Source organism: Candoia aspera, chromosome 5 (genome assembly GCF_035149785.1).
Source record: "Candoia aspera isolate rCanAsp1 chromosome 5, rCanAsp1.hap2, whole genome shotgun sequence".
Classification (NCBI taxonomy): domain Eukaryota; kingdom Metazoa; phylum Chordata; class Lepidosauria; order Squamata; family Boidae; genus Candoia; species Candoia aspera.
In genome coordinates this window covers 55860750-55879114 of record NC_086157.1, presented here as the reverse complement: position 1 = coordinate 55879114, position 18365 = coordinate 55860750, and the positions used below count along the sequence as shown (strand labels likewise).

The 18365-nt window shown below is 38.6% G+C and overlaps 1 protein-coding gene across 6 annotated transcripts in view; it reads left to right on the top strand.

The window, feature by feature from the left end:
• CASK (calcium/calmodulin dependent serine protein kinase) overlaps positions 1 to 17743 on the top strand; it is a 183046-nt gene extending 165303 nt beyond the window's left edge. For all 6 annotated transcript variants that reach the window (XM_063305254.1, XM_063305259.1, XM_063305258.1 and 3 more), the window contains 5 exons: positions 7605 to 7685; positions 7771 to 7851; positions 12542 to 12744; positions 12992 to 13075; positions 15745 to 17743. In XM_063305254.1, coding sequence (XP_063161324.1) covers positions 7605 to 7685; positions 7771 to 7851; positions 12542 to 12744; positions 12992 to 13075; positions 15745 to 15921 — 626 coding nt within the window. In that variant the 3' untranslated portion in view covers positions 15922 to 17743. The remainder of the gene's footprint in view (positions 1 to 7604; positions 7686 to 7770; positions 7852 to 12541; positions 12745 to 12991; positions 13076 to 15744) is intronic.
• The last annotated feature ends 622 nt before the right edge of the window (positions 17744 to 18365 follow it).

Sequence of the window (18365 nt, the reverse complement as noted above, 5' to 3'; positions counted from 1 at the left end):
TACTCACCAGGAGGTACAGGCTACTATATTACAACGTCACAACTTTGATCAGTCTATGAGGGGGAACCAGACAGAGATTTTAGCAGCAGGCAGACAAGCAGAGGACCTATTTACAAGAGTCAGAGCTCAGCAGCAACAGGACCCGTATGCCAGGGCCAGGATGGATGACCTCCAGAGGGCCCGCAAGACACTGCCTCCCTGTTTAATGTGGAGGCAGGAATCCTCTGGCATAGCGGGCGATTATACATTCCCCCCTCATTGAGGGAAGAAGTACTGAGACTTTGCCATGACCATCAAACAGCAGGCCACGGAGGTGTTTTCAAAACTCTCCATATGTAATGAATGCCTACTCTAAAACACCATCAGACTCATAAGCAGATTCACAAAGATATCTGATTTATTAAAGAATAGTATACAGGTTCACAAAGAAAGCTGAGAATGGGAAAAGTGTGCCAAAAGCAAACTAAAAACCCCTCGGTACAAACGAGATCCCTCCCCCCGTAGAATCTTCCCAGGCTCACAATCCCAGGTGCTCCTAATGGCTTCTGATGGTCCGCAGGAAAAGTCCTTGAGCAGAGCACATAACCCAAGCACATTCCATTGAAATGAACATAGTTACAGAGCTTGGCACAAGGTTTCACAGCAGCTCCCTCCCAACAGAAACACGCGTCAGCACCATGTCATGTGAAACGTTATGATGTACAATGCACATTGAAACAGTGAACATGACACCATAGAGCTCTGAGAGACTACTGGTGGCCTAAGATGACTGCAGACATAAAGGGTTACGTTGCTTCTTGTCATACCTGTAGACAAGCCAAGCCTCTCCCAGGGAAGCCCACAGGACTCTTGCAACCCCTACCCACCCCCAGTAGGCCTTGGGATACAATCTCCATGGATTTCATCACTGATTTACCCCCGGTCCAGGGGCTGACTTCCATACTAGTGGTGGTGGACCTTTTCACTAAAATGGCGCATTTTATTCCTTGCATGGGCCTCCCATCTGCGCAAGCCACAGCACAGTTGTTTATGGACCATGTTTTTAGGTATAGAGGCATGATAAATCACTTGGTGAGTGACAGAGGCCCTCAGTTCACTTCCAGGTTCTGGAGGGCGCTTTTCCAGTCATTAGGGGTCCAGATCCACCTATCATCATTGCATCATCCGGCTAGTAACAGGCAAGCTGAGAAAATTAACCAATGGTTACAGCAGTATCTCAGGTGTTACACCACTTATCAGCAAGACAATTGGCCAGCCCTGCTCCCCATGGCAGAATTTACTTATAACAACTCTGTGCAATCCTCTACCAAGATGTCTCCTTTCCAAGCACTCTATGGGATTAACCCTCGGGTGTTGCCCACCTCCTCCCAGCAGGGAGCTGTTCCAGCCACGGCTGATTTTCTTAAAGAGCAACGAGCCGCACAGGAGTTGTTAAAGGAGCAGCTGAACAGGGCAAAGAGTGCTTACAAGAGAGCTGCAGATGCTCACAGACAAGAGGGGCCAGCGATTTTGGTAGGAGACAAAGTGTGGCTCTCTACCAAGTTTTTGACCTCTATCAGGCCCTCCAAGAAGTTGGACTCTTAAGTTTGTGGGCCCTTTCACTGTGGTACAGCAGATAAATCCAGTGGCTTATTGTTTAAAGCTGCCAGCATCCATGAAAGTCCATCCAGTCTTTCACAGAGCCTTGCTAGCCAAGGACCCTCCCCCAAGTACCTTACGATCACAAATGCCCCCCCACCTCCAGTAATTGTGAAGGGGGAGGAGGAATACGAAGTCGAGGAAATTCTGGACTCTAGGAGGAGGGGAAGGGGCATCCAATATTTAATATACTGGAAAGGGTATCCTGAGGAAGAGCACACATGGGAGAATGCCAGAGATGTGCATGCACCAACGCTGGTTCATCGATTCCATCAGCTTTTCCCTCACAAACCCAAGCCTCGCACTCTACCAGAGATTCCTCACTTGACTGGGCAAGCAGAGGAATCCCAAGCAGAGGAGTTCGTAAGTTGGCAACCTCCACCCCCGCCTGAGGCTCTGAGGCCAGAGCAAGAGGAGGAGGGGGAGCCGCAGCCCTCCACCTCTGGCTTGCATTTCCCAAGGGGGAGGGGGGAAGAATCTTCTAATTATCTAGCTATTTTCCAGCAGCAGCCACCTGGGCCAGAAGCGTTATCAGACCTGGAGAGCAGCACTGATTCGTCCTTGGAGGAGTTTTCCTTTGAAGAATTTCCATCGTTGCCCAGTTCCCATGGGAGCTTGGAGGGGGAGATGGACTCTCATGAGACCTCTGGAAGGGAGGGGGCTGAAATGGAATGTGAATCTGGAGGGGAGGGTGATGTCATGAGTACTGATGGTGAGCAGGAGGGGGCCCCTATCCAGGGGGGAAAACGCATGCGTAGTACTGAGGAGTTAAGCAGCCATTCAAAGAGACACCGATCAGACCCACCTTAACTTTTGGGGTTTATTTGTCTGGGTTTTTCCCACGCTGCTTCAGTTTGTTAGGATTTTCTGTCTAATGTAGCAGTAATAAAACACTAGAGACCTATTCCTTGTCTCAGTGTGGTTCCTGACTGTTAGGACACCTGAACACATTTTAAATTGTTCAAACTGTATATCTAACATCTTTCTGAAAACTGATGGTGATGATTTTATCCTGCTCTTTTCATTCCACAAGGAGGACCCCAGGATAACACATATCAAAACAATAAACAGAATAAACAACATTTCTGTTAGGCTCTTTAAGGAGTTTATGGCATTATTTCTATATGTTACAAATAATATCTTCCTACACAGAGGGACACGGTGGCACTGCGGGTTAAACCGCTGAGCTGCTGAACTTGCCAATCGGAAGGTCAGAGGTTTGAATCCGTGTGACGGGGTGAGCTCCCGTTGCTAGTCCCATCTCCTGCCAACCTAGCAGTTTGAAAACATGCCAATGTGAGTAGATTAATAGGTAGCACTTCGGCGGGCAGGTAACGGCGTTCTGTGTAGTCATGCCGGCCACATGACCATGGAAGTGTCTACGGACAAACGCCAGCTCTTCAGCTTTGAAACGGAGATGAGCACCACCCCCTAGAGTCGGACACGACTGGACTTCACGTCAAGGGAAACCTTTACCTTTACACAGAGTAGAAAGGATTGACAAATTTATGGATAGTCTTGTCCCAAACTTTCTAAAAGTCACAAGGTGTGTGTGGAATATAAGACAATGCAGTACGGCAAATAGATGGTAATTTGGATGGGGATTGTCTCTGTCTGTGTCTGTATGTGTGAAAAATCAAAGACAGAATATATTACCACAATACTGGCCATCTTGTGTAACAGCCATGGTAGTTTTTTATAATGATTTGTTGAACAAACTACAAACAACCTAGGGTCAGTTTTACAACGGAGTAAAGTATTCATGGGTTGTTTAACCAAATCATAATTGGTTTTGTTTTTTTTAAAAAAAACTTATTGTTGCTTCCGCTGTTGCTCTTGCCTTCTACCTCTGTGGCACAAACTCAAGGAATATGTCTCCATTTGCACATGATACCATATTACAGTTGCAGCTAATAAGCCAATAAGAAGCCATAGCGTCAAACTTGTTTACTGCCCACTAAGCAAACCTTGGTTTGTTTATTGACCATTTGCATTGTGGCTTAATGGATCCAGCCTCTGGTTACAATGATACAATTTATAGAATACAATATCCTATTGTTATAATTAAACTTTCTTAATTTCTGCTAGGAAATTGACATGAACATTAATATGTAAAATAATGTTTGCTTCTCTTTTACCACTAGTATAAAGCATAATAAACAGTGTCTAAAGGAGCTGTGAAAATCCACTTGAATGTAGTTCTAAGCATGTTTACTCTCATCGTAGTTAATGGGACTTTCTAGTAATTTGCTTAGAATTATAATTGTTATTTATTTTAATGAAAAAAAGCACCCTAATCCATTCCAGAAGGGGCTAAAAAGTTCATTAACTGTGATATGTAAGACCGGGTAGTGTGCAGTAATCTTAAATATTAAAAATATTCAAATAACTATCTTGCTTTAAAAAATGCCTCTTCTTCCATAGAATACTATTTGTTAATAAGGCCTATTGATTTTTGCATCATGATGAATTAAGTGATGAATGAAGTATAATTTTATTTTCTCAGGGAAATCATACAGATTTAATAGTGCTTCATCCACACAATATCATGCCTAAAGCTGTCATAGTATTTTAATCTGGGAAGAGGGATTGATATTATGTGGATTTATAATAATTTATAAAATACAAACACATTTTGTTTAATTCTACATATGCAATCTAAAACAATAGTGAATAAATTCATAAAAATAAGACCATTTATAATCTGGTTCTCATATTATGCTCTCTTCTCCCTCTTAAACTGTGACAAGGCAAGTGAATAGTCCTGTCTCTTAACATGGTCCATCCTCAGCCTGGATAGAGAGAAATTGACCTCAATTCAACCCTAGCAAGATGAAATGGTTGTGGGGTTTTGGTCCCCCGGGTTAGGAGATTTGACATCTCTGACTCTGTACAGGGTAACACTGTATCGGACAGAATTGGTACACAATTTGAGGTCCTCCTGGACTCATAGCTCTTGCTGAAAAAGCAGGTGGCAGCCATCACCAGGGGGTGGGTTGCATAAGGTCATCTTGTGCACCAATTGTGCCCATTCCTGGAGAGGAGGCCTTGCTCACAGTGACTTAGTCACCTCACAACTGGATTACTGCAATGCGCTCTTCATGATGCCATGCCTTGAAAACCATCCAGAAACTGCAGCTAGTCCAGAATGCAACAGCACACACAGTTCTGGGTGCCTCACAGTTCACCAGAGTTACACCACTATTGTGTGAATTGCACTGGCTCCCTGTTGCTTTCTGGGTACAATTCAAGGTGCTTTATCACATTTAAAGCTCTACATGGCACCGGGCCAGTCTTCTATTGTGATGCCAAGCAGCATCATGGCATCTCAGTAGAAACTCCACTTCTTTTATACATGCATCATGACTTTGCATACATGTACGAACAGGCCACAGTTTTTGTCATTCTGATGAAAATAGCAAACTTGTGCTGCAGACACCCATGCTTGTTGCTCTGTGATTTGGTTAACTATCATAGATTTAAACAGCGCATTCATTTGAACACTCGGGTTTTTTTATTTAAATGATTGAATTTTAAAAAGTAATTTATCTCCTGTTTTTCTTCCCTTTCAGTATTTAGTTTTAATTTTGTGATTCAGCTCCCCCAAAAAATTGAGGGGGAAAAATAGAAGAGAGGCTTGCTACTTTTTTAATAATAACCAGTTTCTTAAAAATCTTCCATACAGATGAATGCCTGTATTAAAAGGTTTTTAAAATGTGTATATCATATCCTAATACAATGAAGTTTTATTTCTTCCACATATTTAGACAATAAAAAATAAAATACAATATTTCCTACTTCCTCTCAAATATTTCAGATTTCATTTTTTTCTTAATTATTTTAGAAATCTTGCAAACGTCTGCTTTTTAAACCATTGCTAAATTATACTATGTGTTACCTCAGCAGCATTTTTTGAACTATGAAGTAAATTTACTTATTGTCGTATGTAGTAATACATTTTGGATCATTTTTCTGAGGTTGCAATCTTAGCACAAGCATAACATGTTTCCTTTAATGTCATTAAAAGCAATTTACAGAAGAGAACCAAATTTTTTAGAAACATGCTTATCATTTAAAGTGATTTATTTGCACTGTATTTAGAATATTGCATGGTGAAGTTTATTTTGTGCATATGCTTTTTATTTTACTAATATATTATGAGCCATATTCAATGACCCCTGTCCATTTTTCATGCTGTCTTAATCCCAATGGCCTCTGTGCATGTAAGTAACCTGTCAAGTGACAATGCCTTTTTATTTGCTTCTTACTGTTTCCCTTCAATAACTCCTTTTCTTTATTACCTAGAAGTGTAGAAATGTTTAAAAGTTTAGTTGGTAAATGTGTCCTTGTATTCCTCTAATATGTGTACATTTTTTTAATTTTGTCTAGAAACCTCAATATTTATCTTGACTGTTTAGTTATTAGAATGTTTTTTCTGCTTGTTTGTGTTGAGGCACTCTCACTATGCGTTATGTTTTTAAATATTTAGAGGTGGCCTTGAAAAATACCACAAAATTAAAATTCCAACCAGTTTTTATCTAGTATAATACATTCTACAAATTTGGTGAGCTTGGGAATACAACCTAGATTTTACCTTAAGGAAATTATTAGGGTTTTATGTCATTAGTAACTGTATTAAGTACAGCATTTTTTTTAAGTAGAAAATGAAAATGTAGTTAAATCTCCTTATTTTACTTCTGAGAAAAATAATAGCTCAGAAAAATACAAGTTTATAGATGTTAATATTATTTTTTTCTAGAATATCCAGATCCTTCTTAGCATTTGTAGCTGTTAATATTTATTTATTAACATATGTATGTTCCATATTTACTGTCAAGAGAGACTTACACCATAATGGTTATATGAATCATGTTATAAATAGGAAGATTTCCAATAACTTAGATGTCAAAGTTTTATACCAGGAGATAGTAAAATATTCCACCAGTACACCAAATATGTATCTTGGCAGAATTTCAGGGAGATAAGCCCAATCAAATGTTTAGATGTCTGACTTTTAAATGTAAAACTGTATTGTAATAAATTGAAATAAGCCATGGTTGTGTTGTTGGTACACTAACTCCTTCCCTCTTTCTCTTACTGTCTTTTTGAAAGCACACATATTTTTTGTAGAATGTTTAATAAAATAGTTTATTTACCCTTACTTTGACTTAAGATATTCAGATATGTTTTTATAATAATTCTTCAGTTAATAATTATATTCTATTTAAATTATTATAATACAAAGAATATTTCGTTACATGGCATAAGAAAGGGAAGGGTTTTTTTAATATGATTTACTAAACAACGTAGTTGGCAATGCATTGAGATTCTCAAATAATTGGCAATAGCATAAAGACAGTTGAGAAAATCTTTTCCAGGGTTACATTGGTTCTATTATGGTGGTGGCTTTATGGTTTGCAGTAAAGCCATTTTCTTTGTCCATCACTATCCAAATTTGCAAGAGCTTGCTAATATAAAAGGTTAACTTCTTTGTGAAGGCAACTCTATTTATAATTACTCTGATAATTATATTTGGGAGAGTTTTTATAAAAGCGTGCGCATACACGCGCACACACACACCAATAAAACAATGTTATAAGGCAGACTTTAATTCATTTTATAAGGTTAATAAAATATATTTAAATCTTTACTGTTCATTAAGTAGATGTTCTCACACATCTATTAGTTTATCATTCCCTACAATAATTACTACTTACTTTTGGGAGTCTTAGAAATTTTCATGCCAATACTTGCCGTGTGCCTATTTGCATGATCTCACCCACAAAGTCTTAAGCATGTAATTCATAATATATTCTTGTAAAGTAAAATATTTAGTGACATGGTAAGAAAAACACTTTATTAAAATAGCTATAATTTTTGTTACAAACACAATTTTTTAAAACCATTTTGAAAAATATGATTCAGACATTTTTCCTCTATTTCTGTTTTTTTTCCTCCTGTTACAGTGTTTGATCAATTAGATCTTGTCACCTATGAAGAAGTGGTAAAATTGCCTGCATTCAAAAGGAAAACACTTGTTTTATTAGGTAACTTTAATTTTGATCCTGTAGTAATGAATTATATATTATATTGTTAGATCTTTGTAGTAATATTAATAATTTCTTCATGTAGGAGCACATGGTGTTGGGAGAAGACATATTAAAAATACACTAATCACAAAACATCCAGACCGATTTGCATATCCTATTCCACGTAAGTAACAATTTTATAAGACAGATAGTTGCTGTACCTACTTCAAAAATAATTCAGAAGATGTGCTTTGAAACACAACTCTAGCACAGCACTCCTCTACTACTCAATGAAGTTGCCATTCCTTTTTACCAGCCTGAAAAAAATGTGCTATTTTAAGAGTTGTAGTAGTTCACTATTAAAGCAGTTGAATCTTATTTTCAAGTAGAAGCAGGATAGTAGAGGGAAGCTACAGTTATGTGCATTCCAAAGCACTCCTTCAGAACTGTGTTCTGAATCATTTCTGATGCGTGCATACCCTATTATTAAATAACTATCAATACACACCTAATTAATTACAGCATAGCATTTATAAGATTAACCTATAAGCAAGTGTAGTACAGTGGTTATGGTATTGGATTAGAAACAAGGAGACCCTCAGCCATGGAAGTTCACTAGGTGGCTTTGGGCCAGTCACTTTCTCTTAGCCTGACCTACCTCACAAGGTTATTGTTGTGGGGAAAAATAGGAAGAGGGAGCACTGTGTATGTCGCTTTGGGCTCCACTACAAAAAGTGGGATATAGATGTGATAAAAAAAGTAACCTATATGAAATACTGAATCTTGCCATTAGCAATGGCGGCTAATCCACTCTTCCCCCAGTTATGTGTTCCATTGCCAATCCACCTGCTCATACCATTCCATTGGATCTGTGTTGCAAGCACAGTGCTTCTATATTCTAAAAGGCACATTTAGAATACTGCCTATATACTTCCTATGCACAGAAGCAATCCCTAGACCATTACAGTGCTGCAGTTAGAAGTTGACCCTTACTGAATATTACACATCACTGTGCAACAAATGAGCAATACTGGAAGAGAGTACAGTACTACAGAACAGCGTGTTATATGAGCCATGCAAGTTACCATCCATGATAAATGAAAAGGCAAATTCCCTAGCTCTCAACCCACACTAGAGAGTATTAATCAAGTCAGTGGGAGACTCAGTCTCACAGTGGGGTGTACTGGGTAAAGTTTTGGACTGGACATGGGAAATCCATGTATATATTTAATCAAACGTAGAGGCTGTCTAACTCCAGACAATTCTGGGAGGCTTACAGTTAAAATTAGGAAAATACCGGAAAACCAAACATAAAGAACAATATACAGTTGTAATCGAAATTATTCAACCCCCATTACAAATCAGGTTGACTGTCAAAATGTACAGACTTTCAGGTGTTTGCAATCAACAAATCAAACAAAAGCAATTGAAATAGCTCAACCCAACGAATGCTTCAAGTGGTGTCCCCAAAGTCAACTGAAAATGCAACTTATCATGACTTCTCCAGTCTCAAAATTATTCAACCCCCTGAACAGAATCTGTCACAACAGCCCACATACAGTATGCAAAATAGGTGCTGTTTCAAGCATACCTGATGCAACTAATCAAGGGCTTCATTAGTTGCACCAGCTGTGCTTGAGATGGAACACATGAAATACCTGAAGTGGCTAGGGGTTTGTTGAGTGTCACGTTTGACTGCATGTTAGAAGTACAGCGCACAACCTCATGTGGCGCAGAGTATTGCAACCGAAACTCTGCCCACAACCCAAGTTCAATCCCAGTGGAAGCTGGATTCTTGGGTAGCCAGCTCAGGTCTACTCAGCCTTCCATCCTTCTGAGGTCAGTAAAATGAGTACTCAGCTCGCTGGGGAAGGTGACAACTGGGGAAGGCAATGGCAAACCACCCCACCAAGAAAAGGTCACAAAAGCGGTGTCCCCCCAAAAGGTCAGACATGACTCCATGCTTGCACAGGTGACCTTTCACCTTTCACCTTAGAAGTGCAGTATGGCTAAGTCAAAAGAATGGTCCAAAGAGGTAAGAGAAGAGATCATCGCCCTTCACAAACGAGCAGGATACAAAAAGATAGTGAAGGCACTAAATGTTCCTAGAGACACCATTGGAAGCATAGTTCGCAAGTTCAAAGTTAAAGGAACAGTGCTTACACTACCTGGACGGGGCAGAAAAAGGAAGCTGTCAATGGCTGCAACCAGATTTCTGAGAAGGCAGGTGGAGAGAAACCCTCGAGTGACTGCAAAAGACCTGCAGCAAGACTTGGTGGCAACAGGCACTGAGGTTTCAGTGAGCACAGTAAGGCACACACTAAACACAGAAGGTTCCCATGCCAGAACTCCAAGACGTACACCACTACTGACCCAAAAGCACAAGAAAAATTGGCTCCAATATGCTCAAAATCATATAAATAAGCCACAGAAGTTTGGGGATTCTGTTCTGTGGAGCGATGAAACAAAACTGTAACTTTTCGGCCCGTGGATCAGCGGTATGTCTGGAGGAAGAAGAATGAAGCATACACTGAAAAGAACACTCTGCCTACAGTTAAGCATGGTGGTGGCTCAGTGATGCTCTGGGGCTGCTTTGCATCCTCTGGCACTGGAAACCTGCAGTGTGTGGATGGCAAGATGGATTCATTGAAGGATCAGGAAATCCTAGGAGAAAACGTCATGCCATCTGTAAGGAAGCTGAAGCTTGGGCGTCATTGGACCTTCCAACAGGACAATGATCCCAAGCATACCTCAAATTCCACTAAGGCTTTGATGCAGAAGAAGTCCTGGAAGATTCTACAGTGGCCATTACAGTCACCTGACTTGAACCCCATAGAAAATCTCGTGGGATTTGAAGAAGGCGGTTGCAGCACGCACACCCAAGAATATTACTAAACTGGAGGCCATTGCTGATGAGGAATGGGCTAAGATTCCTCAGGAATGCTGCCAGAAGCTGGTGTCTGGCTATGCATCTCTTTTGCAGCAGGTCATAACAGGAAAAGGGTGCTCTACTAAGTCCTGAAGATGCTTGCCATGAAGGGTTTGAATAAGTGTTTGAGGCTGGAGAAGTCATAAGTTGCATTTTCAGTTGAATTTGGGGACACTACCTGAAGCATTCATTGTGTTGAGCTATTTCAATTGCTTTTGTTTGATATGTTGATTGCAAACAGCTGAAAGTCTGTACATTTTGACAATCAACCTGATTTGCAAAGGGGGTTGAATAATTTCGTTTACAACTGTATGTCTGGGAAAAAGCAGACAATATAACAGAAAAAACTGACAGACTCCAAGCCTGGGAGAACAGCCAAGTCTTTGTGTTCTAGTCCACCCTTAGCTCATACTAGGTGACTTTGGGCCAGTCACTCACTCTCATCTCAACCTACCTCATAAGGTTGTTGTGAGGAAAAAATAGGTCTTGTACAGTGCTTAGATATAAGTGCATAGCAAATGAGACTACTGCTACTACTAAGCCCATTTTGGTGAGTATTGCCACTTGATGTAAGCATAAATGTAGGTTGGATTATTCGTTCATCAAGCCCATTATTTTCAAGTTAACCTGGCAAAGCCTGTACTTAAAACCAGGATGTGCAATGTAACAAGCTCTGACTGTACCAATAATACCAATATTGGTTTTTCTGTGAGGGTGGTCTTCACAGTTTATAACTAGAAATACAAGTTTACATTGTGCCATGTGAAAATGAAGTAATAAAATCACTTTGATCTGCTTATCAAATAACTCTGTACCCTGAAGGACCATAATGTGGATTTTTTTCTATTATACACAGTGTTGTATTCTGTGGTAACAAATATAACCCAGTCCTTTTCTCCCCTTCCCTTTTGACTATTTCAGGGAAGCTAGCTGCCTGATTTTAATTATATAAAGCTAACGCTGGGATGTTCACCCAGTCGCATCTATTTAATTAATTAAAAAATAAAACTATGAACACCTGCAGAAGTAATTCTCATTGTATTCAGCAGAACTTGTGCCCAGATAGGAATGCATAGGATTGCACCTAAAATTTATCTGTCCATCATATGAGAATATCATATACAAGTAGTCCTCATTGATAAACAGTAATTGGGACTGGCATCTCCATCACCAAGTGACGTAGTCGTAAAGTGAAATGTCACGTGACCATGCTGACTTACGACATCAGTTCCAGCTGTGGTTGTTAAGTGCAGTGTCATGTGACCACAACTAACAACTTCTTGCCGGCTTCCCCATTGACTTTGCTTGTCAGAAGCTGGTTGTGAAGGTTGCAAATGATGATCACGTGACTGTGGGGATGCTGCCGCGGTGCAACTTTGAGGACGGATTGTAAATCTCCTTTTTCAGCATCATCGTAACTTTGAAAGGTCGCTGAACAAGTGGTCAGTAAGCAAGGACCACCTGTATATGAGCTATTGTAGCAAATATATGGTTGTATTGGTGCAGGTTTATGGTTCAGCCCGTTGGATGGGCTTTTTGTATATGTGCCTGCCTTAGGGCCAATTATGAATTCTTTTATTATATTCTTACAACTGTTAATTGTAAGCTGCCCAGAGTTGTCAGGAATTCATTAGGGTGGCCAAAATAAATAAATAAATCATGATTATGCTCATAGGAAAGAAGCCAATTTTTAAAAAATTTCAATCTTTTTCAGAAAGGCTTTCTTCAAGAATAAAACATCATAGCAATTTTAAGACTATTACCTGTTTTCATCAGTTTGGACAAAAATTAAAATACAGAAGTTAATAGTTGATAGTTTTGGCAACAATGAATATCCGAGCTGTTGTCTATAATTCAGATACACACACACAAAATGTATTTCTGTAGTGTACAGATGAATGTGAAACAAGTCTGGGTTTGTTGTACCTAACTCTTATAATTATAGATACAACCAGGCCACCAAAGAAAGATGAAGAGAATGGAAAGAATTACTACTTTGTATCACATGACCAGATGATGCAGGACATTTCCAACAATGAATATTTGGAATATGGTAGCCATGAAGATGCAATGTATGGGACAAAACTGGAAACAATACGGAAGATCCACGAACAGGGATTAATTGCAATACTTGATGTAGAGCCTCAGGTAGATATAAAATTCATGTGCATATTTTGTCAGACACATCGTATCGGGTATGATGACAAAGCCTTAGCCTGCTATAAAGTGCTCTATTTCCAAGTGTCTTTGATGTGAAGAAAGACATCCTTTCTTTACTTTGCCCACATAAGAGCAGTCAGAAGATGGATGGGTCAATATGAACTAGAAGTAAGGACAAGAGTATCTATGTTACTTTATATTAAAGTTTATACCATTCTATATTATACTCACTTAGGCCTTGAAGGTCCTGAGAACTGCAGAGTTTGCTCCTTTTGTTGTTTTTATTGCTGCACCTACAATTACCCCAGGCATTAATGAGGTAAGCCTTGTTACAGTGAAATATAAGTGTAATCGAATGTAATATAACAGAAATTGGGGAAATTTGAGGAAGTCTTAAATACAACATTTTTCCTCTGTACATGTTTAGCGTATGTCTGTTCGCTTTTCTTTTTACAACATAATTTGCATAAATATTTCTTTCTCTTTACCTGTCATACTTTATTTTACTTTGTTTTTCTAAGGTCATGTCTGTACCAGCTAATTTTTGAATAGTTTAACCAAGCACACATATGAGGCTGGGAAACGGAATCTCAGCCACAGATTTTCCCTAGTCAGAAACCCACTTCCTGGTTTCCTTAGAAGAAAATATATCTTGAAAGGGATAGTAATTCTTGCCTGACTGAACATATACAAAGCAAGTGTTATCCAGCTCTGGTCATTATCTTGCTCCAGAATCAGAACATTTTTCTTTAATTTGAAAAGATAATGTGGAACTGTCTCAAAATTCCTGTCTTTTTATTTTGCACCAAAGCTAATAGTATTTACATAAATATGTTAATTCTACATATTTTAGTTTTATGTTTTCACAATGAGTACCAACTGCCAAACCCCACAGTTACAAAGGAGAGAGAAAGCACCTATTCACGGAAAATGTGTCAATATGGAAGCAAGGATGTAGAAATAAATTAAAATGACTGACTGTAAGGGGGATTGCTGTTGCAGACATATCCTACATGACTACATCATTGTTTTTTCACTTATTGCTTCTTATTTTTCTTACACTTGTACTGATTTTATTTAGCTGCCAAAATGGTGCAGAAAATTGCCCGTAAGTACCCACTAGGAACCAGTACTGTGTAGATTTTATTATTTGAATGTAATTTGAATAAAGATAGGCATTTTCAGTTAAATGTAACCTGTATGCCATAGTTATTTTTTACATTTTTCTTACATGTGTTTAATTTAAAACTGGAATTGGGAGTGTATAGGCCTTCAGATGTGGTTGAACTACAACTCAAAGCAAGCAATTCCAGCAATCGTGAGAGTTGTACTTCACCAATATCAGAGAAAATGATGTATAAATCAGTAGGAATAGCAAATAATTTCCCACGGCAAAAATGACCTCACATTTGGCACCATGCAAGTTTCCTCTGTGGTGAGATGCCACAGTCAGGGTGATCTCCCCAGTCACTTCATCAAGAAATGTTGACTCTCATTTGGTGGGGAGTATTTGCTGGAGTTCGGTAAGTGCTTCCTTGCATTTTTCTGCACGATGGAAAAACCGCAAAACTGAATTCTGCAGATTTCATTACGGTATCCTAGTTCTCATAGAATTAACTGGGGCTAGGTTTATGATAGGGATTTTCAAATTTTAATAATTCTTTACAGCATAATACAGGTAGGCCTTGGGTTATATCGGCAGTTGGGACTGGAATTTCCATCAGTAAGCAATGCAGCCATAAAGCACGACATTATGTGACCACATCACTTATCAGTGGCAATCCCGACCGTCCCAGTTACTGTCATCACCCCAAGACTATGTGGGTCATTAAGCAGGAAGAGGCGGGACTCCCAGCCAAGCAGACCAGTGGGTGAGAGCTGCGGGTGAGAGCTACAGGCAGACAGGGTGCTGCGGGCAGGCACTATGGAGTGTGGACAGGTGCTGTGGGGGTGGGGTGCAATGAGCAGGCACTACAGAGTGTGGGTGGGTGCTCAGGTACCACAGGGGAGTGCCATGGGCAGGCGCTATAGAGCACAGGCAGGTGAAAAAGAGGCAGGAGCAACTTCTGACTTCCTGCCAGCTTTCCCATTGACTTGTGGGAAGCCAGCAGGGAATGTCAGAAGCCATAATCACGTGACCACAGCTTGCTGCAACTTCATAATCGCGAGCCAGAGACCACGGGGATGCTGCAACGGCCGCAACTTCGTGGACCGGTCATAAGTCCCCCTCGTTCAGCACTTTCATAACTTTGAATGATCACTGAATGAGTAGTTGTAACCCAAGGGCTTCCTGTAAACCTGACTTTGCATAAAGTAACATAATAAGTAGTTCTGACACGGCTCAGTAGGTAATAAGACCCTTTCACGGTCTCATGACATACATGAGAATAACAACATAATAAGTAGTTCATTTGTTTTATTATTTACAAGAATACGTTAAATCATACATCAAAAGCAAAGCATCTCTTAGGGACTATGGAATAAAGAATGGTGGATGCAATTTATTTGGGTCACTTTCAACTTATTTCACAGCAAATTGGGATTTGGGGGGAAAAAGTGGAGGGGATATCAGTACTTTCAACCACGTCTCTGTATGAATCAGATTGTTATTAAGTACTTTATTTTGGTCACAAGCCAAGCTTTTACATACCTTTTGTGATTCATTAATAAGGTACCATTCCTCTCTTGTTCCTTGCTTATGCCAATTATCTTTTCTCATATTTATCTCACCCATTTAAACAAATGTTCAGTTATGTGAAGAAAATAAATGTATTTATATGATTGAACCAAGCACAGGAGCAACATTCATTTAGCTCATTCAGTGCACTTTATTAAAGTTAAGCAAGCTTCCAAATGTATGTCTTACAAAAGGATTAAAAATGAATGAATCCTTATATAAGAAATGCATTTGGAAATGTGCTTCCTTGTAAGCAGTAAATACAAGATAACAGAGTTGTTCCATTTTCCTTTTTCCTAATCACTGTGCAGGATGAATCTCTTCAACGTTTGCAAAAGGAATCAGAAATCTTACAGAGAACATATGCACACTACTTTGACCTTACAATTATCAACAATGAAATTGATGAAACAATCAGGCATCTGGAGGAAGCCATTGAGCTTGTTTGTAAAGCATCACAATGGGTACCTGTTTCCTGGATATATTAACCCTGTTACCAGAAGAATGTGATCATTATTGGAAACCACCTCATACTTGGAAGAACCTCTTTGTTATTGACCTTGAGTCAGCAGGTCTTGGCCCCTAGAGACTACCTAGATGTAGTGTGACCTAAATTTATAATTATTGTCATGTCCTTATAGCTAGGCAAAAAAAAAATGATAATTTAAAGAGACAGTATCTTTTTTAATCAGTTCCCCTAAACTTTATTAAAATGTATCTTTAAATATATGTATTATTCAATCCTTTGGAATGTTATATTTTTGGAATTCATAGCTTTTAATTTCAAAGGCCCCTAAAACTGCACAAAATAGATGCTGCTTTCTATAATCTATTTTAATAATAATATGATCTTTACTTTATTTGGGGGTGGAACACTACATCTTTTAGAGTCTGATTTTGTGAATTGGATTCAGTTGCTTTCCTTTATTTATTTGAAATTATTAGCCCAATCATGACCAGATCAATACTTATATTCTAATGGCCTTCTTTCGCTTTTTTAAATCATTTTTAGGGTAGCATTTTGAAGTATTTTCATGTAATATGCAGATAATGTGATACTGTCTCTTTGAAGAACTCTGTAAAACTAAATAGAGATTTGAAGTTGGGTCTTGACTCTTAATGCATGTGGACAGTTGCAAGCGTTCATGCCGTTGGTGTATCTGTGTTGAAAAAACTGTAATCTACAACAAAGTACATTCCGTTCATGGGGGGAAGATACCCAAGGGAATAAAATAAAATACTATGACTAAGTTGTAAAACCTATGCACATCCCTTGCATTTTGGGCAACTTTATAAACAAAAATCCTAATTTTTATTAATAATCATGTAGTGAAATGTGTTTGTAATTTTGTCTCAAATTAATTTGTTGTAAAGATGGGAGGGGAAAAAAATTACTGGTTTCGCCATTTCAGATCTGTGTTGTCTGAGAGTATTACCGTTTTAATTATGTTTAAGCAAAAATGCTGATTTTTAATATGTATGTAATTGTTTTGAAAATGCACACATTTTAAGAGAAAATACTGTGCAATGAAAGAAATCCAGTTTAGGCTTTGCGATAAATTAACAGTTCCAAAAAACTCAGCTGCTGCAGCCCTGTAAATTCTTTTCAAACTCTGACCATTTTTTAAAATTTTATTTTAAATATACTTCATTTTATGTGTTCAACAATTAAATGCCTTGGGTCATTCATTTCATCACAGGATTCTACAACTCCTTCAGAAAAACAGCCAATTTTTTGTAGATATTTAGAAAAAAGTTCTCTCATCTTTGTGATAGCTGGCATTCATGCTTTAATTGCAAACCTACCTGGCTCACTCTGCAAATAAGGGTCGCTTCATACATTCATATATTCACATTTTTAGTACATGCTTGTATTATACATGCTGAAAAATATATATCCCAAAACACATTGTAATAAAATAAACATACAGTTCAAATCAAAGGGGTTTCCCAATTGGCCATGGCTCCCTGAGCTGTATGCTCTGGTCGGGAAAAATATGTTCTTGACAATGTGTGAAGCAGTCCTAAATCTTCGATTTGGAGCCTTAATAAGCAAATTTTACCATGAATTCATCTCAGGGTTATTGCTATATTCTGATTTCTCTAACCGATGTCTTAGCAAGGATAACGTCTGTTCCCCATCATAAAAGAGGGAGGTTATGCATTATCCATCCCAGTTTGTGATATCTTTGTGAATCAAATCTCCATGTATCACTGGTATTACTGTATCTTGGACTGATTGTTTTACATTTTTATTATTTAATATGGATTCTTTGCTTTTGTTATTAAATTCCAGTATGTTTTTGAAAAGTGTTATCCTCAACATTGCAATACAGAAGTATTATTTACTTAATGTAAACTCTTTGAGAACCATTTAAGGTTCTCTGGTACTTCATTGTACCAGAGTTTTTATGATTGCAGCTGGTTGCCACAAATTATTCCCAAGTTTGATTGTAGGAGTTCTCTGAGCTCGATTATTTGTTTGCACACATTTCATTACCTACCAAAGTTTCATCTTCAGTGCTGTGGTCTTGAAGAAGTGAGGGTTGTTGGTTGTGGAATATATCAGCCTTGTATGTGATTTAGTGGGCAGCCACCAGTAACTAACCTCACTTCCTCAAGATCATAGCTCTGAAGAAACATCTGCAAACAAAAAAACAAGCTCAGAGAACTCTTACAACCTTCTTATAACACTCCAACTGTGAACTATACATATTCTTTAACATTGCATTGCATTTCCAAGTTAGCTGCAATTAGGTTATTATAAGAAATTCTGATTAGGAACAAAACTAGTTAGAGAACAGCAAGTTGGTCATTTTGCACTCAGAAGTGTATATTTATTGGCAGAAAGGTTATCTGCCTCCATTCCAGTGCACTGTGCAAGCTAGTTATGAATTTCTGGATCTTCCATGTATTTTCTAAGAAAGAGGGG